A 27,124-nucleotide genomic window follows, 5' to 3' on the forward strand; every position below is an offset into this window, starting at 1 on the left:
ATCAGCGACCAGTGCTGCCAGATGCTACAAAGCCTTTGATTTCCAGTAGCGATTTCGGACACATTTAACTCATGTGACATGAACTAACTGGAATAGCATATTCAATCACTTCCCCCCCCACACACCTTTAAAAAAAATACAAACTCTGGCTTTTCTGCTTTCTATATATGAAACAGCTGCAGCAGATAGACTCATTCAGACTCACAGCTTGGGCCCTGGTTTCCTTAATGACTTCCATGATGGCATCCATGTTGAGGTAGCTTTTGCTGGTGGGAGCTGGGCCAACACAGACAGCTTCGTCCGCCATTTTCACGTGAACCTGAGGAGGGAATATTCCGCATTAACAGATGCTCCCAGCAAAAATAATTACCATCATCCTGAAATATGCACACAAATCTGATTGTTTCAGGGGTGATTTACATACCGTAACCACTCTAAAACACACGCTGAAATTGCCAACATCGACGTACAGGAACTCACACAATAACATTAAATCTCATTTAACTCCGACCTTAAGTCGCTGTCAAATGTTTTATTCCAATATATTATTTTGAATTTGGTCAAATAAAATCACGACAAACACAATTTCAGCTTCCTATACTGATCATCTATATGTAAATTCAGTCTAAAAACTACTTTGTTACATGTAACCAGGGTAGTCTAATATCTTAATACTTAATAACAAACATTCATGACCAGTTCTAAGCAGGCTCCCCAGGAAGTTGGGGATAATTAGAGTGAATTGAATGAAGGGATGCAGTGAGTGTCCCTGCACAGCATCAGGTCAGCACCATGCACAAATTAAAGCCTATGACTAAAGAGTTCAATATCACTACACGTGAACCAGAAAATCTTGAGAATTATTTAAGCAGGCTCATGTTTGATTCCTGATCCATTGTATCCTCATTTATATGCATTTGTCGAACATTTTTTTAGACAGTTCTAAACTACACAAGAGCGATAAATATTTTTTACCAGGAATAATAAAACAGCTAGGTTTGAAGAAAATGAGAACTCATTCGCACACTCAGGGAATACAAGTTACAAAACTTCAGTTAGGTTGCTCTTTAACATGTTTTCGGAGTTCAGAATTCTTTTACCTATACGTTTCCAAACAAATCAAGATACACATAGACACAAGAAACAAAAAGCAGTTTCCCATTTTGCTTTCCTTTTGTAAGCTCCCTTCCAGCATGTATTTAAGGAAGCCTGCCATTATTTAAACTGTGTAAGATTTGTAGTAACTATGTGTTAATAAGACTTGTCACTATACAGCTTGACATTTCAATGCTTACCAATTTTAAAGCTGTTATTTTCACGAAAGACTTTATATCATCTTCAGCATGCTATACAGAACATATTTGAAAGGATGTTGATTTATAAATTAATCTCAACATATATGAAGTTTAAAATAGTTTTAGTTTATGAACAGGAATTTTACTTGCAAGTAGCATGAAGATTATTAGTATTACATACTAAGGTTGGAAGTACTGTAGTTCCTACACACTATTAGCTCATTCGGAACAAAACAAGAACAGAAAAAAAATCAAGTCTAGAAATAGTGACAATCAGTAGTCAAACAATTCTGAATAGTAAAATAAATAAATATTCAGGTAGTGTATAACAAACGTCTAACAAGCACGGGGAGTCACTTTAAGCATTCACCTTTTATAGGTAGTTTCACCAACTTTTTCTGTACTTCTCAAAAAGTTAATCCTAATGCAAGGAAGAACATGAAGTTCTCTTCCGGGAGCTTCTTTTAAACAGATACCCAAATACACAGCCAACTCAGAAGCTCTGAGTGCACACAGCCTCCTGGAGTCACCACATTTCACATTTGAGTAGTTACTCCTTCTTTCAAGTGGCAGTGATTTTATTTTATCATAGCAGCATTAGCCTCACATTATAAACAAAGCAACACCAAAAAACCTAAGCACTAGCACAGACAATCGTGCTGCAGGATTTTAATGCTTTATAGTAAGAACACCTTGGCAGATTATCCTTCCTGGAGCAGTAAGTACAAGTAACAGCATGGCCCTTGGATACCCTTATTTACATGATTGATTCATATGTTTAAAGTTGTTCTGATTTCCAACATGTTTCACGTGTCTAGATAAAATTATTCAAGCTAAAGCATGCATGTTTTATGGGACCAAAAGCTTCCTTACATAATGGACTAAAATTAAGGCAGTTAATTATTTTTAAGCATCAAGAGAAAAGTTCCACATCTTCACACTTCTCACACAGAGACCAACAGTTCTACTAGCACCAAAAGTAGTCATAAGAGACATTGTAAAATCATTGATTTTCTTGTAGATTTACTTCAGTCTCATGCACTTTTCCTCCACAAGTTTCTTCCCCTTCAAGTGTTTTATTTCAACTCTTTCCATTTTTTACACTTACACTTTCCCACATCCCCCTTTAATCTGGCAAATCCATTTCTCTTCATATCTATTACTGCAAGCTGTTAGTGCCTTCTCAGGCTCACTGTCAGATCAGCCTTGCATGCACCCTAATATACAACACACACAGGTATAACAAAACAGCAGAATTTTAATAGTCACTTTATCTGATACACTGCCAGAGCAAGAAGCAAATTTCTTTAAGACAAGAAAGAAATCTTTATTTCTCCCCATTAGCTCAAGATCTCCAGCTTTTCATGTTCCAATGACAGTACTTTTGTGGATCTTTCCATATTGACTTATTATAAATACATTTAAACCAGCCCACACATAATCCAGAAACAGAGATCCATTTCTTTACAATAGTTCCCATTTTTAAACATACTTTCTTTCTTTTACAGTGCGCTGCAGTTCATGAAGAATACTACAAATACCATAACACAAATATACTACAGAACTTACAGCATAACATGTAGAAATGTAAATACACTAAGCAGCCATGGCAGCAGGTAAACTTTACAAAAGCCATCACTTGAATCTAAATGACAGCTGAATCTTTCAGCTTTCTGCCAGGTGGCACATAACAATTCACACCATAATTCTTTTCTCTGCAAAAACTAACTTACAATAATGCAATATTTCTGGACAGCCCAAAGAATCCAGCAACTTCCTTTCTTCAAGCATTTCAAATTTCAAATATATTTGTTTTCAAATTCAAGGGTTGACTTAAATCACACAGCCCTAGGTATTCAAAACTTGTCCCTAGCTTACCAAAGCCAACATTTCAGTAATTTCTCCCTTTTCTGTTTTAGTTTAGAAACACAATGTCAACAAAACAAAGCAGCAAGTCTCAGGAGGTTTCGGAAGAAACACAATCCCTTCATAAATATTAGAATTGACCCTGCAATCTCAAGCATGAACGGATAACAACAAAGGGTGGAAAAGCAGACAAACCGAGAAGTGCTAAATGGTTTACACTGTAAATTTTCATCATGTTGGGCTACCTGTGCCTCAAAAGACACATTTCAAGCAACTATAAGGACCTGTTACATTACAGAGTACAAAAAAAAAAAAAAAAAAAAAAAAACACTTACTTGCATAAAGCGGTTTAATTTCTGTAGAAGTTGTGTATTGGAACTGTATTTCATAAGGACTACTTACATTGTAATAATAACAGAAATAAGAGGTTTACTACAACCTACTGACTCATTTTACATAGCCTCCATTTAATTCAAAAACTACAGGCTAAATTTAGTCATCTGAATCCCTGTATCTTACACCTCTGGGAGCCTAAACTCAAATCTGTAATGAACACCTGACCATCCCATTACAGTCTCCTCAGCCCAGAATCTATTAAAAATATACTACTACTAATATTCTAGATTTAACAAGGAGTCCAAGAGCGTTCATTAGAATGAATACTCTTAAGTAGTGTAACTATTTTTAGATAAAGGCTTATCAGCACACAGCTGAACAACGACAACAGGACACAATTTGATATACCACAGTGACTTTAGGGTGCACAATTCTTCATGGCCACTCAGACCCAAGAACTAGTTGAAGTCCAACACTCAGCAATTCAGAAGCAAACTGCACAGAAATGGCCACTCGTTTCCCAGACTAGCTTAGGTATAGGAACCACCTTCACGGCAAGGCATCTGAACTGCTAATCCTGCCAGATCTTTGCACAAAAACAGCTTTGTGTTTCTTCACCGCGTTTCCAACAAATAGGCACCTAAAGAGATGAGTCTATCAGGGGTGATTATCCAGCCACTTTTGTCCAGGATTGGCTCCAAGCACCATTCCAGGCCACAGCAGCTCTCAAGGGTATAAGCACAACAAGGGGTAGTAACAGTGGCAGTGACTATTTTGGAGATCATTTCTACACATTGTTCGAGTATTCCATCTGCATTTACAAATCAGCTACTGTGCCTGCACTCAGGTTTTGGTATCACATCGTAGGAAAGAAATAATCCCAGAACCCAAAATGTTGGATTATACACATGACAGAAATACCCAATATCCACTTCGCAGGAGACAACTCAATTCAGAAGGACTGCACTGAACTACAGCTAGGAAGCATCCAAGTTACTGAAACTATGTTGGGACTCCTTTACCCTGGAGAGTGGCATGTGTACCCACTTGACAGCAGCATGCTCTCTTGCCCAGCCATAGTCTGAATTTACTGAACTATTCTCCTAATGAAGCCTGTATCTCAATCATTTAGAGAAATCCAAAACAAGTTTAGTAGTTAAAATACACATAGCACTTTTAGAGATGTGGTTTAATGCAGTAGGATCAAAGTAACCTTCTCCACGTGTCATCTACGTGCTGCAGATTGCTAGTTCAAATTTGTATTATATGTTAAGTCGCACATGCACGCCACCAGCACTAAACAAAAGAGTTTCTGGTATGTAAATGGAAAAAAGCCCACATGTATGAACACCATGATGCTAACGCAAAGCACTGAAAAAACTATTCCCAGTGCATATGCAGTCTCTAAAGTAATGACAGCCACCAGAATAATTCACAGATCCCTAGCATTTTTAATTATTCACTGACTCCAGCGTTTGTTACTTTCTTATGGATCTGATTCATGACATGACAAAAGTGCTCTCCCTCCTAATTTGCTTTATATTGATTCTCATCTATTAATTGCAAAAAGTAAAGGCTGATTGTCATGTGAGCCAGTGGAGGAACAAAGATACCTACATGTGTTTCCTAACAAAGTGCTTAATATCACCTGCACAGTTTTCACAGATGATTTTATACACTTCAGCAGTTTCTGATGTTTATCGTGTGACAGATGCCATTTACCTCAGTGTAAATGCCTAATTAACACATACACACACACACTCCCCCCACTCCTCCATCTCCAAGGAGGGAGATGTCTGGGATTCCCTGGTGTCCCAGTTTTTCAGAGTAGGTCACCCTATTCATCCCTAGGTCTCAATACAAGTTGATATTCATACAGCGGAGACAGTTTTATTGAGGTACAAGGTGCATCTTCCCTAGTTCTGTAGTTTCACAATTTATAGAGATGGAAACTGCTTTATCTATATATATATGTATATAGTGTTAATCAAACCTAAGAAACAATTTCTTAAAAAAAAAAATTAATGAAGGGAACACTTCTGTTTGATACACAAGGTAAGATCCCAAGCATTGTTTAGACAAAGAAGTCTAATCAAACAAGTCCTTCTTCTTTTATAGCTCAAGTCAATATTACACATTGCAACAACATCCGCTGGGGTAAGTAGATTCACTTAATTGACCCAAACTGCATAATACCGCTCAGCAAGACGAACCACAATTAGCTCAACTCATAAAATAGGGCTAATGAGTAAATCCTTTGTAAGGGTAACTAAAAAAAAAAAAAAAAAAAAAAAAAACACACCTCAAATCTTGCCAGCATCAGTGCCAAAAGAGAGACAAAATACAACTAAAAGCTCGTGGCACAGAACGGTCAACTTAAAAAAAAAATAAACACGCAAAAAAAAGTTCGAATTCACTGCTTTTCCAAAAATACACAACTTTCAGACTTAAGTGTCCTTAACAGCTTCATGGTAAAATACACACCAAGAATACAACAAATCTGCGCACATAGCAAGTGTGCAGTATTCGTACAGTCCTTGAAGTGCTGTCTGAAAAGAAATACTGCCACACAATTATGGCATTTAACCCTAACGTGAAATAATGGAAACATTTCTAAACTGCATGAAAAGCAGAACTGTGAAAGCCATAAATAGCATAAATATCACATATTTTCCACGTTTATTTTAACTCAGCATTTCAAAAACCTAAACAAAAAGTTACACAAGTAAACAAGACAACCTATAGTCAGTATAAGCAGGTTTTCCTGCAAGCTTATTTTAAAACTTTTTTTTTTTTTTATTGATGGCCCACGAATACAGCTATGTGAAATTAAGATGAAGTTATTCTTCAGTGGGCTTCAGGAATTTGGGTTAGTGAGGAATATTTACTTACGAGTCCCCTCCAAGCGTACAACAACTCTCAAAACAGTCTATCCATTAGCATCTACAGGATCAGACCCTGGGCTAGCAGACAGTGGCAAAGAGAGAAAATATTAGCACTTCTGCTCCTTCCTCCTGCCCTTCAGTTTTCCAACAGCTCCAAACTCAGAGGCAGCTACAGCCTCACTAAGTAGTCGAGATCTGTGGATTTCTGAAGCCACTAAGATTAAAATGGATGGATCCAGGTTGAACTCAACCATCCTTTAAAAGAAGAGACACCAATCTGGCAAAAAGCGTTGCATTTCTAATTAAGGACTGAGAGCATGCACTTTTCAACACACAAAGATTCTTATCCGTTCATAGTCTCAGTTATAAACGAATTCTGTAACATAGAAAAAGCAAAAATAACCTTGAAGTCTTGATGGGAAAGAAGGCTTCTCCATAAGAATTTTACTGCAAACGGTTCTGGCGTTTTACCCTCCAGAAAGAATTAAGACCAGGAACTAGTAATTTAGTGTGCCTTGTATAACCTTAAGACCGTAGAACTGAAGTTTAGCCAGACCTGAGTAGCTGAATATAGTGGGAAGACAATATAATTAGGCTGATTAAAACAAGGTGGTTTTGTGTTCGTTTTTCTCCAGACCTTGAAAATTGAAGATACGGTGTTTCTCTCTATAGTGTGTTCTGAAACTTTTCTAGAAAAGCTCATCCCTACAGACTGCTATTCAGAAGAATTCAGTTTTCTTAAAACAAATACACTTTTGCCCATCAAGTCTATCTGCATATAACCAAAAAGGATAAATTAACGGTTGCTTAGCTTCTTTTCAAGAAGCTTTCTTTTTGAGGAAATAATGCTTAATGCTCTAGAAGCCAACTGTGATAGACCAGCACATTTTTATTTTAAGTAGTCTGTAACAGTGATTTGTTGGCTTCTGAAATTTTAGCAAAATGAAGTAGTTGGTTCATATCACAGCTTCCACATGTTTCAGCAACACCAACTAGGAACAACCAATTTTACTTTGGTAGAATAACTGAAAAAGTTAGGCATTCCCCTCATCTCCTTCCAGTCATAGTTTCTTTTCACAGGGTGTTGTAATTACCACGTTTCTTCGGCCAAGTAAAGGTTAGAGGGAGCACTCAGAACCACCCTTACTCATTTACGTGATGCTGTGAAAACACTTGTCTGCAGACTAGCAACTGTACACATACCTCTGTAAACTATTTCTGCTATGAAGTATGTTACCAAGGGCAAGTCTGCAGCAGAAACAGAAGAATTTTACTTCAGAGCATAGATAAAGTGTTTGGAATGATGTCTTGGTAAACAGGCTTATTTAGTAAGCGTCTCCTCACCTGTCACAATTGAGCAGATTATCATACTCAGTCCACTATCCTCATGTGCATGCTAGAGTTTTATCTTTGCAGTGTATGTGTTCCCAAGCTTTAAGTGTTTTAGACAAAGAATAGTTTTTAGTCATATCATCAGAATAGGACTGCACTATCGTGTATTCAGTAGTCTCTGTGTTTCAAACATCTATACCTCAATCTTTTCCTAATGTAATCTCAGATTTCTAAGCACAGTAGCAAGCCTTAAAAAAGATTTTTCTCTTGCTGTTTCCTCCTCCTGCCTCTCCCAAGAACAAGCTCACCACAAAATATACTTGATGACGGTTTCTTTGTTTTCTAAATAGGAAAGGCATGTGGCAAATAGGAGAACTAATAGTTAAGCATGTCTGGAAAGTAGGATCACGGGTAGCCAACACTTACAAAATTTCACATAGTAGAGATACAGTTCTTAATTGAGTGAGATGTACCAGCAGACATATGGGACTTAGAAAAAGTAGCTTAAGTTCAACCATACTAAGCAACATGTCGTATGCGCTGGTAGTATGCTTCTGAAATCCAGGATTTTCATCTTGGAGTTTGTTGGTTTAAAGTTGTCCATCAGATAGATGAACACAGTACACAGGCATTCAGATGAGGTTCCTGTCCAATCTCCAGATCTGCCTACCTCCAGAGGATAGGCTGCAGAAATCGCTTCCAGCATCTAAAGATGGTAAACAGCTCAGGGATCCCCAAAACTAGTCCTAGGGTCAAAATAACAGTCAACAGAAACAGTAAGAGGAATTCACAACTACCTGGTATTTCAACTACCCAACTGTATTTAAAAGAAATGTGTCAATGGAAACTATGGACACGAGTGCGTGTTCAGGGGAACGTATTCTGGAACAGTATTTGGAGTATTAACATAAATCATCAGAAACACAAGATACAAACCCCACAGTAAGTTAAGTTCTTCACAAGATGGACTAAGTTCTGGCCCAAGAGGAATCATATTAAGAAACTTCACTCGTGTAAACTGAGGCTTATATCGAGACAAGTATAAATTGCCACACAAAGGATGATTTCATTCCTACTTCCCCTCTACATTCAGCTCTAGCAGTTACAATGCTGCTGAGAACTAAGGGGAAGGGCCATCAATCTTTGGTTAGATCAGCAAGTTAAATCAGCTCGCAGCCACGTGATCAGTGGATCCAATACAATGAATGAGTACGTGACAAGGAGAACACAACTGGTTCTTTCAGAAGTATTTTGGATTCTGTGAAAGTAAGACATAACATGAAACCAGATCTCAGGTGCTGAATGATTGATAAACAAAGATTCCCAAAATAAAAGGTTGGGGTTGACTGCAGAGAACCTTAGGAATCATGGAACTTTCATTAAAGGTTCTCTAAAACACAGAATGTTTTCTTCGTGTCCATGCAATATTTTTATTTCTACATATAAAGTAAGACCAAAAGTAAAGCTTTTTTTCATTCAAAAACCACTGGTATGACTATTCAAAATTATTTCTTTAAAAAAAAAAAAAAAGTTTCACCAGTTCTTCAATAAAATTAGAGACAAGAACACTATTCTTCTGACACTTAAAAATACCGCATTCTAGGGCAACTTTGAAGAGCTTAAAGGTTTTTGTTTGTTTTGTTTTAAAAAGGACATAAAACCTGTCCAGAGTTTTCTACCTGCAAAAGTCTTGAATGAAAAAAAAAACACGAGGCAGCTTTGAGATGGCAAAATGCAGGTACTGAGATGAAGAGCATGAAAGTTGTGTAATGGATAAAAAGAACAAAGCATGCTTGCTCTACAAACTTAGAGAATACGGTAGGCAAGAAATCCCATGAAACTTGCTTGTTATGTAGCTTTTCAGAATAGACTTACCTTTTCTTTAATTAAAAAAAAACTTCTAGAAAGAAATCAACATTTCCAATGCCAAAGCATAATCATATTCCTATGAACTGCTTGACAGACACTCAGACCTGTTATAACAGACACAGTAAAAAAGCACAGAGCAGCTTTTTGTTCTAAAACTGCCACCTACCACAAACTCTTAGTCCTCGCTTACATGAAAAAGTCTGTAACAGCGTCTGTCAGTGTTTGCAACCCTGTATGCAAAGAAAGCTTGAAGAAATTTTGCACGGTAATATGAAAGAGTGGTCACAGAAGACCCTCAAGTCAAGCACATGAAGTATTACATGGGAAAAACGTGTTCTGTAAAGGAGGCTCAAATTAGACAGCAAACAGGTATTTACCATTGCTGATTAGACCACAGTACTGACCTCCCTTCCATCCTTCAATAGAATTTGTGTTTATATTTCACAATGCTGAACGTGTTACCCGTATACCAAGGAGCCAGTAAAGAAATGAATATCAGCACACTTGAAATTGAGGTTTGTTTTGCGTCCTGTCTATAGACAGCTAGCTGGCTTACCAAAACTGGACAAGAACAGACAAAACCTGCAGTCTAAGTAAGATTTTCACTCAGGTAATGCCAGCACTGTACAAGCCACAGGTGCTGATGCCAGACTTGGTCTGACACAAACATATGACAAAAACCTTTTTTTCAATCCCTCAGCATTCTGCAACGGCTACATCTCAAACTGCAGAGATTTTATTTTAGCACAACCCCAAGAAAATCTTTACTTAGCTTTTTAGGTTATTGACTAGTTTCCCTGACATTCCCATTTCCCAGATGCTTTCTTATAATGCACACTTTACCATTTGAAGGTAATTCAAATACAGCAGAACCCTAGTCCCTACTGTATCCCATTAATCTTACAACAACGTTATTTCAGCACATCCAACAGATTTAGCCTAAAAACAGTATACTGTATTGAGGAAATAGGTCTTGATACATAAAAGAACACAGTTCACAAGCCACTATGAGGCTCACCCCCACCCAGGGTTTAAGCACTGTTCCTGTCCAAATAAATAAAACTACAGCAGAAGCGTCAGGTCTCCTACACCTGCTTCACACCCATCTATAGCAAGCTATCATTTCCAGGATTTTCTTTTTTGAGGCAGGAATTTAGGAAGCAGGAAGTAAAATGTTATTGCTCTTCACCTCTGAAAAACAGACTTTAAAAAAAATAAACAGAAAATACTGGAAGTATCACTGTCAGACTAATTCAACTACAGTATCACAAGTAGTCATGGCCCATATGCATATATTTTAATAAACATATGCTTAGATCTTGTATGTAATACACTTGGTCAGTGTTAAATATACTTAGCATGGTTTAAAAAAAAAGTCTGTTACACACAGTCCAGAAAACCAAAAGGAAAGAAGCAACCCATTTCTATATGGTGACAACTGTTCACACTTCTTAGAAAGTTATCAACTTTTGCATTCTTCACTTAAAAGAGAAATACTCACAAGTTTAACAGTTTAGTTCAGCCACATGTATAGTTTTATAATACACTGGAGTAAATTTCTATATAAATAAATTCCTGATTTTTTTAAACACCTGGAATTAAGCAAGTCTTCCCAAGCTGCATGGAATCTACATAGCAGTGACACGCTTACACAACGCTTGTCTAAATCCTCTTCCCTGTTAGCATTTCTTCCCCCTCCAACCTGCTAAATAAAGTCATATTTCCTGCTGACAGCAAATGATTGGTTTACCTTTAACTCCAGGGGGTTTAACTACCAGTCCTTTAAGAAGCTTTGACAGTTTAACCTGCTGAGCTCACAGCACCCAAGGGAGGGTCTTGCTTGCAGTTTTACTTCTGATGCTGCTGACCACTAATACTGACTCCACAGATAATGGATTTCAATAACAACCTCCTACAGGTTAACACTTTGGGTACTAGCCATGATGCTGCTTTAATTAAGTTAATACATGAAGGTCACAGTTTGGTAGAAAGTTTTTATCAAATTTGGCTGTGCTTACCATAGCAGGAAAAGTGCACGTGCTCACCTAGCCAGCAGCTGTGGGATGAGCCTGCCTACAGATATAATCCAGTTGGTTTCTGGGTTTATGCAATGGTTTGATTTTTTTTTAAGTGAACTCAATTTATTAGTTTCATTTCCTTAAAACGTGATTTTTTTCCCCTCCCAGCATAACCAATAATTTCATGATAGATTAGAACTGGATGCCTCTAACCACGCTGTGCAAAGGATGGGCCTACCTGGCACGTAAACATGCATTACATTTAGGGTTTGGGGGTTTGTTTGTTTTGTTTAAAACTTGCAAGGTTTGTATCATCCTGATGATGAAAAGCAATTAGCTTTAAAAAATATAAATGCTAAGTGTTAACAATACATTTTGGTAAGTTTTTTTTAAATTACATGAAAGATTCAACCAGATGTTTTTAAGATCTTAAGTAGGAAATAATTCACATTCACTGAAAGCACGCATTTGATAAAAATACAAAAAGAGCAGATTGGAGAGGAACAATTAAAGTGTTTAAATGCATTTATCAGACCAAGTATTCACTTATTTATTTTCAACACAGAGCTTAAAAGCCCACATCCACTTAAAAATATGCAGAAAAGGTTTTTCTTTTGTTAAAACCAGGGTATTTACTTTACCTGTAAAGACATCTATTTGTTGGATTTTATAATACACACACACCCTTGGTTAAAGTACACAATCTGACAGACCCTCTATGGAGTAATAATGAAGCAGCATGGGAGCCATTTAATATATTTCTTGATTAACTCATTGCCTGTCCAGTTCTCATACAGACATGTGCTCACATGTCATAATCGTCATAACTCCCATCATCCCTACAGTTAACACACAAGCTCCTTGATTAGCGCACAACTCCCAGACGAGCCATTGCTAATGCTAAATAATTCCCTCCGGCCTCCTGCGACTATACCGCAGGCTCTCCAATTAAATATAATGTCTCTGATGAGCCATATTAATACGGACAAATTCCTGCCAGGGATTCTAGCCCACTCATTTTCGCCAAAGAAGAGGGAGAAAAAGAACTCAAGAAAATGAAATAAAGAGAAGAAAGCTGTGTACATAAAGCTAGCCTAAAGAGCAGCTTTACCATGAGGCTTTAATTACAAAACTTTGTCCACTGCCACGGGTATGTTATTCTTGGAGGTATCTGGAAGACTGGCATATTGCTACTACAAGCGTACTGATAAATGGCAACGAGTAAATTAGCATTTTAATAATTGAAAAGCAAGCATGTGAAACAGAGAGCTTTTCAATCAGTTAATTAAAATTAACAATAACTAATCATGTGATAAAGTTAACTACTGAAACCCCCAGACCACTTACTGCTGGCTATGCTTAATACAGGGAAAGAATTACACTCTGCTGGTCTGGGCATTAAGCAACACTTACAGAATCACCATAGCTGAACACACCTAAGGAGACTTTTGTTGTTTTCTTTTTAAAGGTTAACAATATTTCGGTAATGACCTATGCATTATATTTTCAAAACCTGCACCAAGAAACACTTACGGTGTCAGGAACCTGTTACATAATTATCTTAGAATATGGACCTTGTAATATATGTACAAACAAAGTTAAAATACTTTAAGGACATAAAACAGTCGGGTCAAAGATATGTGAACTAAGTTATGGTCATCGTCACCCTTTAAAACTAGAGGGGGACATGTCACTAGAAAACCCAATCTTTTCAATGGACGCTAGAATTCCTAACACCATTCAACTCAAATTTGCTATAGTTACCTAGAAATTCACTACACAGATTTTATTAAAGTCATAAGGAGTTTCCAGTTTTTAGACTGGAGAGTCTGATGTCCGCAACCCTAGAGCTGACCCTCTCGCTAGAAGCGGTATTAACAAAGGACATGTAAAATAGACTGTTGCAGAAGTACCCTTCAGTAGTTTTAAATATTGCTTGCAACTGCACAAATAAATTGTCAAATATTCAAATAACCCCCATGAAATTTTGATAAGCTCTTCCCCAAGGTCCTTGCACCTTCATCCTTACACTAATGCACTTCATCTTCATTTACCTGATCATTAGCTTCCAGTTTGTTCAGCTGGAAACCAACGCACACTAATTACTTTGACATCACAAAGTCCTATCTGTCTTCACCACCTCCCCAGACAGCAGGGAGAAATTATCAAGGGTAGGCATGATAATATCCTGATAAATGATGATTCACATCACCTCACTGTCAATCATCCAGAAGTGCTCACACAAAATACCACTCAATCTCATTATTGAATCCTAGGGCTAAGAGTACAATACACACCAGGAGTCATATTTCAAACAGCAGGCCACCTGAGTAAGATGCAGCTCTGAGATTTTCATGAATTTTGTTGGCTTTTTGTTTGAACACTGTAAACGTCAAGTATTCATATATTTTACTGTATGCACACATGCTGGCAGAAAAGGACGAGCTTAAAGCAAGGCAGTTCATCTTGAGGGCTCAAGTGAGAAAAAAAATTTTTTTGGAGGAAAGATGTGAACTGTTTCATTAATTTTAGAAAAATGAATAAACTTGTAAAGTTTCAAAGTTCATTTTAATTTAAGGATCTTTCCTGCTGAAACAATATAAAAGCATTCAGAGTTCTGAAAGAACCAATGCTAGCTTTGAAACTCACTGACATCGGCCAAGTTTGCTTTTTCTATAGCAGAAGGTAAATACATGTTCCTGCTTAAATAGCCTAATCAGAAAAGACAACCCATTAAGAAGTAAAATAAAAACTTGTTAGGAGCTGCTTTCTCTGAAAAGGTCACCTTCTTCCCTACTTTAACTTTGTATCATCATCCCTCCAGTTGTCTCAGTCCAATTAGACAGACTTTATATAGACACATAGACATAAGGCTTGGGGCAGGGAGAAAAGGGTATATGACATCATCCCCAAGGTTTGGTAACTTGCCCCACTTCCTTGCCCAAAGTAGATCATCCACTATCATTATATTTGCAGAATGACACACCATATACCGAACAACATGATGAATCACAGACCCACCTACCCACCAGCTCACAGACACACAGAATGGTTTGGGTTGGAAGGGACCTTACAGGCCACCCAGCTCCACCCCCTGCCATGGGCAGGGACATCTCCCACCAGCCCAGGCTGCCCACAGCCCCATCCAGCCTGGCCTTGAGCACCTCCAGGGACGGGGCACCCACAGCTTCTCTGGGCAACCTGTGCCACTGCCTCGTCACCCTCAGAGTAAAGAATTTCTTCCTTTTATCCAACCTAGATCTATTCTTCAGTTTAAAATTGTTGTCCCTTGTCCTGTCACTACAGGCCATGATAAAAAGCCTGTCTTCCCAGAGCCTTCTCTTCTCCAGGCTATGGAAGAAGCTGTTCTTCATAGGAGGGGTGCTCCAGCCCTCTGATTATCTTTGTGGCCCTCCTCTGGACCCACTTTAACAGGTCCATGTCCTTCTTGTGCTGGGGGCCCCAGAGTTGAATGCAGCACTCCAGGTGGGGCCTCACAAGAGTGGAGTAGAGGGGGACAATCACCTCCCTCAACATGCTGGCCGTGCTATTTTTCAATGCAGCACAGGACACAGTTGGCCTTCTGGGCCTTCAAAGGCCTTACAGAAGTCCCATGTTCACTGATACAGACACCCTCACTGATGATGTAAAAGAAAAACACAAAAACACTGAAACAACAGAGCAGTGAGAAAAACAATAGCAAGAAGGAACTCCACAACCATGTGTGGATGTGCTAATTACTGCCAGGAGGAAGGAAAACAGTCAAAACTAAGAATCAAAAATTGAGTACAGAAAGGTCTAGAAACAAACAAACAAACAAGGAATCAGGAGAATAAAGTACAAAAATGCATGTTGAACCGTTCCATTGTGTTCTTCTGGCTGAAGACACTTGATCAATCAATGCAAGTCAGAGCAGTGCTCCTTCCAAGAACTTACAACAGTGGTCCCCAGGTGCCCTGGTACAGCCACCAGAGATTGCCTGCCCATGACTGCACCTGAAATTGGTAGGAGCCCGCACACACACTTTCTTGGACCTTCACTGACCCAGACTGTTTGAAATATGATCACAGACTTGCAATGAAACCTTCGTCTCACTTCAGATCACACTCCTGTAGGGCTACACAGGACAGACTGCAACTTAGAGGCTCTTGCTAGGATAAGGTTAAAATAACATTTTTCAAGGAGAAATAAGGAGGATGTGTTCTAGTGTATGGAAACGCAAACACAGCAGAACTGCAAGAATCCATAAAAATAGTGAATGAAATAATTTTAGTGCGGCTGCACAACATACCTGACATACACACCACTAGAAGCCCACCTTTCAATGCAGCTGTGGATCACTATGTCTGAAAGCTAAGAGCTCTTCGCAAGCTTCCTATCAAAATACTCACCCTAACAAAAGCTGTCTTCCAGCCTACATGGACACAGATTTCTCTCTCCGAAGTCTGTGACCAAACCTCCTCACTTCTCTGGCACAATTTACATAAGGTTGGCAAAATTATCTGTCATACCTAACATGATAAATAAGTGATTCTGTGTCAGTTTTGACCAGCAAGTTTAAACACCACATCCTTAGGCAACAAAATTCAACGATTTTATCCATCAAGAATGAAAAGGGCTGAAAATAAAACAGAACCTAACATCTCTAACATATAAAGTAGGCAAAAGTATGGGCAAGAAGATGGATTTCCTCCCCCCCTCTGAATGCAACCTCACTGCTTTTCTTCCTAGACTACAGAAGGGTTGCTGGAAGGGAACAAAACTAAGAGTCCTGTTTTGGTTTACAGAAATATAGCACTTAAGACAAAAAGGAAGTGAGAAACTCAGACCAGCAAAAGTTTTAGAAAAGTTACTCGATGATAAACTTCCTACAGACGTGTTAGTTTTCACTTTAACTTCGGAACTGAAACAGCCTTATTCATCCCAGACTTACTGCACCTATCACTTCTTAAAGAGCATATGATCTGACTATTTGCACCTCAAGGCCACTGTTGACTTAACTGCTTGAAGTCATACAATTCAAATTTCTTTTGTGGAAAGAATATTGGCGCAAAGAATACACAGGCATGCACGCCTGCCTGCAGAAGTGAATTTAGAATGATAGTTAATGTGTTAGCTTTACCCCCAGAAATCTACCGAGGGCAGAAAATTGCAATAGTGATTGTATCCTTTAGTTCAGCTGATGGAAATGTGACATTCTAGCAGCTCAGGACTTCCTTAAAAAGGCATATCAGAAGATCAGAAATGTTGTTTAAATTTCCATATGTTAGGACTACACTGATTACTCTATAAGAGCCTTTTAGCATAGCCATGTTGCTTTTTAAATGTCACTACTGTAATTTTTTTTAAATGAACTTCCTAATTCATGCAAAGAATGCACTTTTTCTTGCTAACTTGATAATGAAAATTCTTTGCAGAAAGGACTAAAATTGGCACAGAATCAAGTTCTACTTTTAGGGAAAATGCTCAGTTGAATCCATTAAGACCATCTATAAAAACTACATCTTTCTGTTAAGCCACTGAAGTTAGCTTGCAGTACAATTATAGTATTTCCTCTGAAGGAAAAAAGGAAAAAAATAGATAGGAAACTGCTGTCAACAAGCATCAGTATCGTAGAGCTCACAGTCTCCGTGTTTATCTGTCAATCTTGAGCTCCACAGATATGGAACAAGAACACAGGACAAAACTTGAGGCTCAATTTAACCCATGTTCCAGGCTGACTGCAAAAACTCTCCAGAGCGTTCACCAAGTAGAAATTAAATACGGTTACAGTAGAAGTGCAATTCATATCATAAGATAAAATTGAATTTAACATCTGAATTCAGGTTTTTACCTTAATAAAAATCCTAGAACCAGAAACCTCCCCCACACTGTATTCAAATTTTTATTTTTAGAGAGCAGTGATATTTAAAGCTACAGACCCACTACATACTAAACATACATACATCAAATTAGAAGTTAGCATTGATAAAGATACACTATGATCATTAAAATGAGAGAAAATACAATAGCAAAATCCTTATTAATACTATAGTAATGTAAATTTAAAGACTTGGGATTCAGCACTTACCAAATAAATTCATTGATGATTCTTTATCAAGTGTTAGATGGCACAAAAATGGCTTATCAAACCAAAAGCACAACAGATGCTACTGTGGTTTCCAAGGTTGTATAAAACATTACTTAACAACGTAAATGAAGAACAGAAGCTAATACCTAAAAAGTTCAAAGCTACAATCAGTCTTAAAGTCATAAGGAAGAAAAGCAGTACTTCGTTGCGAGTGTAAGAGAAGAAACAGTGGTCTCTCAGGTCACAGAACAACAGTGGTCTCTCAGGTCACAGTAGCAAGCAGCAAGACTGCCCAAACCCAGCTAATTCTGCATGTCATCCTACTCTATTAAGGGAAAATTTGGATGCTGGGACCTGGCCCTACCAGACAACAGTGCCCAAAGGCCATTCCTTAACCACCTCCTCTTCCCTCCTACATATACAAGGTTTTCAGCCACTAAAAATGTGCAAGCAAGCAGTATTAAATTGGAAGCCCTTTGGGATCCTTTCCCAGGGCATAAATGAGTGGCCTAGGAAGACACGCCAGGCAGTTTTCCAACACCAAGCCTTTATTGCACCACACCGCAGAGCTGCCATGCCAGGGCCTTAATGCTAGAGGAATGTCACAGTCCTTAAAACTTGTTATCACAGGTGGTTTGGGGGTTTTTGTTTTGTTTTTCAAAGCTGAAGGCTGGATTCCGATTAGCCTCTAACACGTTCAAAGTGCCAACTTCTCACCTCCACAGAGCACAAACGTTAGCCAGGCAATATAACCGCGTTTGTTGTCTTCTGGAAAAGCCTTTAAGAACAAGAAAAAGAAAGGATGGAAAGGAAAAAGAAAAAGAGAAAAGGCACCCCCCAACAGCCCTCTTGCACAGTATACTTGTTAGCTCTTCTCCACAATAAACTCCTTCTCTGAATTACCAAATATTAAGCAAAAAAGTCCAAGAGAAATCAGGTTCAGCAAGTTAACTTTTTTGGGAGCATTTCTAGGAAGCTGACAGTCCCAATACTGAACCAGCAGCAGCATCCAGAAGAGCTAAAGTTAAGAGCAGCAGCCGTGCATGTTTGAACAAAACCATTACTCATAACTGAGTAGAAGAAGAGTTTTCAAACAGCTAAAACACCATATATAAAACTGGAAAATGTTAAGCACAAGATCAGCAAAATTATGCAGGAAAGGGTCATAAGCAATAGCTATTATTTCAGTTGCTGGGCTTCCCCCACAAGTTTTATACTCTTATTAAAATTAAGAGAAAGAACCAGAGGCTTACGTGTACTCTCATTATCGTCTTTATACATACTTAGACTCACATCACCATTTTGAGATCTGTACACCACAAGAAAAATCTTAACTGAAAAAGTACTTCCCCAAACTGAGACTGATGATTCGGCTGTGGGTGACAGATAACTTTAAGAAATCACCCAGGTAAAGGAACAGGCCGTATTTCCATAAGCATTCAGATTATCTATGAAGAAGCATTTGTTTTCTTGGCAAATATGCCACATAAATGGTGAAAAAAAGATGACTGCTTTCTTTCACTTTGTGTAGCTAAGGACTATCAGCTAAGTGTATGTGACAACAAAATTTATGAATCAACTACCTGTTGAATGTTTTGCTTTTACTTGCATAAAATAATGGTTCTCACCCTAGCCCTGTGCCATCAAAAAAAAAAAAAAACACACTGAACGGACAAGTAATTGAGGTTAGAAGGGATCTCTAGAGAGTTGGTCCAATTCTTCCACTCACTTTGCAGTTTGGCTAGGTTAACTCTATCTCAAATTCAGCTACCAAGATACTACAGGATACCAGTGCTAGTGAAGACAAGGTAAATGATACCAGCTGCTCTTTCATTCATGGATCTGATCACATCAACTATGACTACCAGATGGGCCAGGCACGATTTGCCCTAATGAATCCATGCTGACTGCTCTCGGCCATATTCTCATCCATCATATGGTAGGACACGTTTTCCAAAAACTCACACCACTCTGTTCTTTCTTCCTCCAGTAACTTTCCTCTAGTTCACTGGATCCTCCTTGGAGATGCGTTCGTCTCTTCCAAGTCATCAGGCACCTCCCACAACACCACGACACTTCCAAAATAAAAGACAGCAGTCTCCCAAAGAAATCAGCTCATTCCCTCAGCTCTGTCACATGCATCCCATCCAGGCCCACAGACTTTGTGTGATACCTACTTGATCTTTCCCAACTGTGAACAAGGCTATACTTTACCTGGTACTACAGCTAGGTTCAGGGACCTGGGACAGCTAGGAGGGGAATTGCTCAGTAAAGGCCAAAGCAAAGGCATTGATTCTCCCAGTCTCTTCTGTACCCTTTGTCATTATTAGGTACCATGCCCAATGAACCAACATTTTCTTCTTCCTTCCTTTGGCTGCCAATACACAGAAATTTCTTGTTGCCCTTTCACACCATCCAGTATAGACATAGCTCCTGTGCTTAGAGGTTTTCCTTGAATATCAACCAGGTCTCCTAGGCTGCTTTGATCTCCAAAAGAAGTCTCCCATGGGATCCTGCCGATCAAATCATTGCTCAAGCCAAAGCTGGTCCTCCTTAAGTCCAGATTTATAGTTCTGCTATTTGCCCTACTTCTCTTGAGAACCTAAATTTCACTTCTTCCAAAAGATGTCATCAAGCTTCATAGCCCTGATCAGCTCTTCCTTCTTCCTAAGATGTCCAGCACAGCATTTCCTCTAGCCAACCCATCAGTCATCTATGCCAAGAAATCACCCGCCACGCATTCCAGAAGGCTCCTGAGAGCACTTTCACTCCACATTTCCAGCGGATATCAAGATGGTTAAAAGCCCACATTAGTACTAGGGTCTGCAGTCATGAGGCTTCCTGCAGTTTTCTTAAACTAGTTTCATCTGCTTCCTATTCTTGATCAGGATTTTGGCAGACAACTACAACAAGGCGTACTGACAGAAGTCACAGCCTTCCCTATACTGAGTCTCTGTCCTCTACCTACTCCAGTACAGCCTCTTGCAAATCTCTTGGCTCCACAGGTTCTCTGCAGAAGAACCTGCCAGTGTTTGTCCTCCGCGACCCTGCAGTCAGCTCACCTCCTTCCTGCAGCTCCCTTCACCTGCAACCCAGCACCTCAAGCACAGCATGCCTCCCACTTGGAGGACCCCACTGCCCTGCCCCTAATCCCAGGCTCAGGAGGAAGTGCCAGGTATTTGCTCTAGCCCAAGGCATGGATGACTGCCTCCTCACCCCTTCCACGTACTTCTAAATATTAAATCTTGCCAGCAGTCAGAAGTTAATCATTAACATGAGTTCATTTGTTCAGAGCCGCTTTTCTTTTACACTTATAATAGGGATTAATAAAGAAATAATAAAGCCATAGGACAACTTCTGCAGGGACTATCATAACTAGTTCCTAATACGTAACCAATACAACTCCCAAAGTATCCTTTAGGAACGTAGTGTTGATAACACCTAAGAACAGACAAGCATCAATTTGAAGTTCCATTAAAAGAAAGGAATTGCACTACACAAGTTTTAAGCTCCTCTGTCTTCTTGGTAAATGCATACAGCCCCAGTTTGATACAATGCCCCCACCAAGGTCCGGTTGCAGCTTAGGAAACCTCTCTTTTATTCACCAAACTAGCACCTTCACCATGCACACGTGCTCCCCTATAAGCATATACATACAAGGAAAGAGGATTAGTTACCCACAGATGTTTATATACCCATATCAGTTATGAGACAAAGCATCCCATAAGAGGATAGAGGCTGCGCTCTCTGAAAGTCTAGAAATAAAAGCTTTATTCAGGTTACCTCTGATATTCCAGTAGCGTTTTAAATCAGTGGAGGAAGTTAACTCCTAAAAGAAATGACAGTCTGAGATGCAGCTACACTGTTAAATAATTGAACATTTTATTTAAGTCAATACTGAGGCACACAGATTTTCATTCACTAGCCCTTAGACATTCTCATGATCAGACCTTAATACAAGCTGTTTAATGACATCCTTCAGAGTCTCCCCTATTCAATACTATAAAGCACTACAAGTGAGTAGACCAAATACCAACTGCTCAGATTCATTTATCTGGAAAAGTAATACACCATCTCAGACTTAAAAAAAAAAAAAAAAAAAAAAAGTAATTCTCAGGAGACAACCACTGCCAAGGTAAGTAAAGAGTATCACTGCAAAGCCCACAGTAAGGCAGGTCGCCTGATGCTTAAGCAAGTGGCTGTAACACACTAAGATGAGAGGCTGTCAGAAGTGCCAACCAACGTGGGCTGGAAAATGACTCTGTCACACCAGTTCTTAATGCAACATCACAAACCAATTGCAACCGCTGGCCCCGTGCCACTATCCCACACACCAACCGGGATCTTATCTGCCTGCAATCCAACCCAGTTGCCTCGGCTTCCATCCACATTCCTCTCCTGCAGGGAGCCAGCCCCTAACAGTTGCGTTATTGTGGGACCCAAGCTCAACGTGTGCTCACTGCTCTGGTGGCTGCACGCACTTACGGAGTTATGGCCCCCCTTATTACAATCTTATATTACAAAGAAAATGCAGTGGGAAAGGGATACAAAATAAATCCATGATTTCATAACAGATCTTCTAGGATTAGCATTACTTGCAGACTGGGATTTTTATATTACAGTGGAAAAAAAACAATCCTTAGAGATCAAAAAAGGAAGAGTACGTATCAACTTCACTCAGGCAACTCAGATTATTCGCGTGGAAGAATGGATGTGAAGAACTGTGCTGTCCTCCCTTCCTGCTCCCTCCTTCCAAAGCACTATCACCCACTGCCCCCAGCAGGTACCATCAGTGCCATGCTGAAGCTGTTGTTGCTTCTCAGGTTCGATCTTAGTGCCTCAGGAAGCTGTGTATGGAGTAAAATGGACAAGAACAAAATGATCAAAGGTCAACCTTAAAGACGTGATTCCTGGAAAGCGATGTGCCATTACTACAGAGAGCAGACGTGGGAGAGGACATGCTGTCACAAGCAAGCTGTGTCACAACTCTGTCAAGAGCCAGCATTACAACAGGTGACTCCGATGACTGCCAATGTCCTACCTTACAAGGTCTGTACTTCAGAAGTCAACAGGTGAGCCAGTATTAAACGCTAGGGACTAAGAAAGTATTGCAGGAATTCATGCAATACCATGCATCAAATTAGCGTTTATGAACTCAGAGCACTGTCCAATTAGCACAGCGAGACAGAGACAGAAACTGAAAAAAGGTACTGCATTTAAATAAAACACACCTCTATCAAATCCAAGTCACCACTAGGCATAGCTATTACCTTGCACCAATTACTCAGACTACCTTTTTGCCCTATATTAAACAGGGGACATGAATGAGTGTGTGGTTTGGGGCTTTGTGTTTTTGAATTAAAACAATAACACAAAAAACAGCTGTAAGCTGTTTCAGAAAGCTTCTTTTTGGAAGTAATTTCAAACACTAATTATTGACACTATCACTGAGAAGAATTGCTGCACTGATTTGCAATGAAGATCTGAAAACAGGCTTCAAGGTTGACCATACTGACTTAAAAGACTAAGCTTTAGCCAGACACTATGAGACAAGCACTGAACTAAAGCTGATTTTGGTCTATGCTTAATTGTTTAACACAGACCTATCCTCTCCAAGTTCAGTTTTGAGGAGTTCACTCGTTCTAAGAAAGAGAACTTGACAAATTTTGCTATGTTAATGTCTCCAATCCTGAGTTTTTCTATCTTTTAGATACGTCATATGGAATTTAGTTTCTATTTTTACAATCTTCTATAGGAATAAAAACACCAGGATCACACTCATGGAACCGAAGCCTGTCAGCCACAGATCCCACAACATCCTGCAGCTATTTGCTGAGCTGTACAGATAACAGTCAGATGTATTTGGCTTTAAACACAACCCTCCTTACAAGGATCTTCAAAGATGTCTCTGCCTCCTGATCCAGTTCTTCACAAAGTTCCACCACATATCCCACCATTAGGGTATACAGGGAAGAGGTAGAAGGGAAGGAAACTGATATCAAGGACACCCTTACCTTAAGACACTAAATCCATACTGCCTCTCAAAAGGATAATCTGGTAGTCTCCTTTCTCCTGGTCCCAACCATGTGTCCTGAGAGCATTAACTGTAGCCCTCATGAAGCCCTGCAGGCAGTCACATGAGTTTACTGATGCCCATTTCTTTCTTTTCTTCAAACTCTTTTCAGACATATAAGCAGCCTGGATCCAATTACCAGAAGGCTGCACATACAGTGGTGCTAACAGAAGTATAAGGTACACAGGGGATAGGAATGTAAGAATGGGAGAGAATTACTCTTTATAGACACCACAGTCTGAAAACAGCTGCCAAAGCCATTCCCCACACAGTTGTGAACATTACTTAAAAATTCTGCCTCGGGTCTATCTCTGCCTACAAGTCCTAATTGCATAGAGAAATTCAGCACAAAGCCTGCTAACCAGTGCTTACACCCACACAGATAAGAAATGAGATAAGATTACCAAACAGCACTGCTCGTGAATACAGCCTGAAAAGAGATCGTACCTCTGTGTGCCCACAACCACAGCAGAGAGCACACAGCACAGCTGGGACTCGCAAACCACAGGAGCAAGAGAAGTGAATCTGCATGAACAAAGGGGTGCTACTGAAGACCCGGGTGAAGGATGGAGTCAGGAAAGAGCCAGGACACTCAAAGAGCCTCAACCTAGTGACTAGCTTAGTGACTTCAGCCCTGCTCAGCCTGGTTGCCAGGACTGTACTCGGCTCTGGTGAGGCCGCACCTCGAGTGCTGTGTTCAGTTTTGGGCCCCTCGCTACAAGAAGGACATGGAGGTGCTTGAGCGGGTCCAAAGAAGGGCGACGAAGCTGGTGAGGGGCCTGGAGAGCAAGTCCTACGAGGAGCGGCTGAAGGAGCTGGGCTTGTCCAGCCTGGAGAAAAGGAGGCTCAGGGGCGACCTTATCACTCTCTACAGATACCTTAAAGGAGGCTGTAGAGAGGTGGGGGTTGGTCTGTTCTCCCACGTGCCTGGTGACAGGACGAGGGGGAATGGGCTTAAGTTGCACCAGGGGAGTTTTAGGTTAGATGTTAGGAAGATCTTCTTTACTGAAAGGGTTGTGAGGCATTGGAACAGGCTGCCCAGGGAAGTGGTGGAGTCACCATCCCTGGAAGCCTTTAAAAGACATTTAGATGTAGAGCTTAGGGATATGGTTTAGCGGGGACTGTTAGCGTTAGGTCAGAGGTTGGACTCGATGATCTTGAGGTCTCTTCCAACCTAGAAATTCTGTGATTCTGTGACTGTGAGGATGAGCCCCGAGGTGCCTGTGCATCTCCCCACGCAGGTCACAGCCCTGCAGCCGGCACCAGTCAGCTTAACTGATGGCTGACCTAACTCATCTTCCCTCCATAAACGGCTCCAGCATCCATCAGGCATTCCACTGAAATATTTTAGCATACCAAATCAGGAGAAAAAACATTAACTAACTTGACAAATAAGGTGTCTGGTGTGTTCAGAGCACTAGAACAGCTCAGCACAAGGTCAGGGAAGTGCCCAGAAGGGCAAAGCCATGCAAGCTAGCAATCACAGTAGCCTCAAGCAAGCGTACATCAGCATTTAAGTTAATCTCTTGGCCACCTTCACTTACCACACAGGTGCCTCAAGGCACACGAGCTGGCTGTCTCCCAGGCTCAACCAACAGACGCAGCCCAGCAAGCACATCAAGCCACCGCTAACGGGCACCAAGTCCACAGTACCACACTAAAACCAACCCAAAAGGGATAAAAGGCAGACAGCAAGGACACCGTGTCTTCAGCGTGAATCTCCACACCCTACAGCCCCAGTCCTGATCCTCCACAGTACTTGCTAACCCACAGAGCCACTCTCTACAGCAGTGACCACCTGGATATTTAAGTCATAACAAACTTCTGGCATTTTCCTATCCCAAGGACAATTCAGTACACCTTCCGACAACCACCTCCCCCAAATGAGCTTTATGCTAAGTTAATTTTAATCTGTGCATTGATCCTTCAAATAAATCAGCTTGGTACTTAAAAAAAGCTCCTCACACAGGAAGAAAGACTTGGGTTCAACTCCCTCCTTCCAACGCACACTTCCCACCTTCAGGGACAGTCCCCAAAATGCAGCCAACACGATGCTTAAAGCCTTCTGCTCTGCAGCCTTCTTCTCTTGCCCAGTGCTATACCTTCACCCAAAACCTAACACAAATAACACTCCAGCTGAGCCAAGCTACCTTATCACCACTGACATTTCATACTTTACTCAGCATTTGTTGTTCACTCAATAAGGTAAAGGGACAGAAAAAGTGACATCACCTCCACCATCTCTTGTGGAGAAACAAACGCCATGCCATCTTGTCTTTGAAAGAAAAGACAATTTCATTTGTTAGGCATGGTCCTAGCTGTAATACAGGGACACATGCAAAAGCCAGGTACTTAAATACTGAAGGAAGAGCAGGACAGCAACTGCAACAGCCCCTGATGTTTCCAAAGAGTGCAGAATATGATTTTGCAAAGAAGAAACACCACCAACTACTAGAAGTTCATAGTACATGGAGGCAAAGAATGTCACCAGTCTTGAAAATGTATTTAAACAAGACATTAATATTAGCATTTGCTTTTCCTATAGGTACTCGAACGAGATCTCCTCTCCTCAGGTTATCTGAGCACAGACTCCAAGTGCCATTGGGAGGCAGTGAGCTGTTAAAATGCTTAAATTTCTAGATTTTGGAGCAGATGACAGATTATAGTTTTGCATATTTAAAAAAGTAAACGGCAAAACAAATAGTAAGTGAGAGTTTGTCTAAACTATAAAACCTCTGTGAGTTAGTTATAAGTAAAGAAAACTCCTCAGTTTTGGACAAACTTCCATCTTTCAATACAATTATGGCGTTTGGTTGTTTTTCTTTCTAAATTAATACAAACTGCCAAGTCCCCCCCAAATATTTATTTCTACCAAGTAGGTTTCTTGGGAACAAAAGGAACATACAGCATTCTGCTAAGCTGTAGGAAAAAATCTTCAAAGTTATGCTTTTATTGTTTCAGTCAAAAGCTCAACTTGTTCATCCAAATTCATTCTCCTCAATACAGACTTGCTATAGCAGCTTACAAACTTAATCAGCTTCGCAGTTTCCTTAAAAAAGTTTCTTTGCCCCACTTTCTTCTGAAATACTACCTCAAATTTCAAGCTTGAAAAAAAGACAAAGTTGGGACCTAGAAACTGAAGATCTATAATAGTTTGATTGTTTTGTTTTCCTTCAAAGAAAAGTGTTTCTAGAGAACAGATAAATTACATGCAATTAATTTTACAGCACTAAAAGGCACTTGCATTGTTTTGGGGTTTATATTTTCCAGCAGAACAAGATGATTTGCAAAAGTTAAAAAAAATTTGGAGATATCGTTGCTTGAGGCCTTTTAATACAATAACACCTGAAGTCTTAAGTGAGTGATAGAAAAAAACTGTG

At 39.8% G+C, this 27,124-nt stretch overlaps 1 protein-coding gene across 1 annotated transcript in view; it reads right to left on the reverse strand.

Moving 5' to 3' along the window:
- Positions 1 to 27,124, reverse strand: part of PCCA (propionyl-CoA carboxylase subunit alpha) — a 279,424-nt gene that overhangs the window by 236,004 nt on the left and 16,296 nt on the right. Inside the window, exon 5 of the mRNA XM_027443682.3 lies at positions 206 to 319. Coding sequence (XP_027299483.1) covers positions 206 to 319 — 114 coding nt within the window. The remainder of the gene's footprint in view (positions 1 to 205; positions 320 to 27,124) is intronic.

The sequence above is a fragment of the Anas platyrhynchos genome, chromosome 1 (genome assembly GCF_047663525.1).
Source record: "Anas platyrhynchos isolate ZD024472 breed Pekin duck chromosome 1, IASCAAS_PekinDuck_T2T, whole genome shotgun sequence".
Taxonomy (NCBI): Eukaryota; Metazoa; Chordata; class Aves; order Anseriformes; family Anatidae; genus Anas; species Anas platyrhynchos.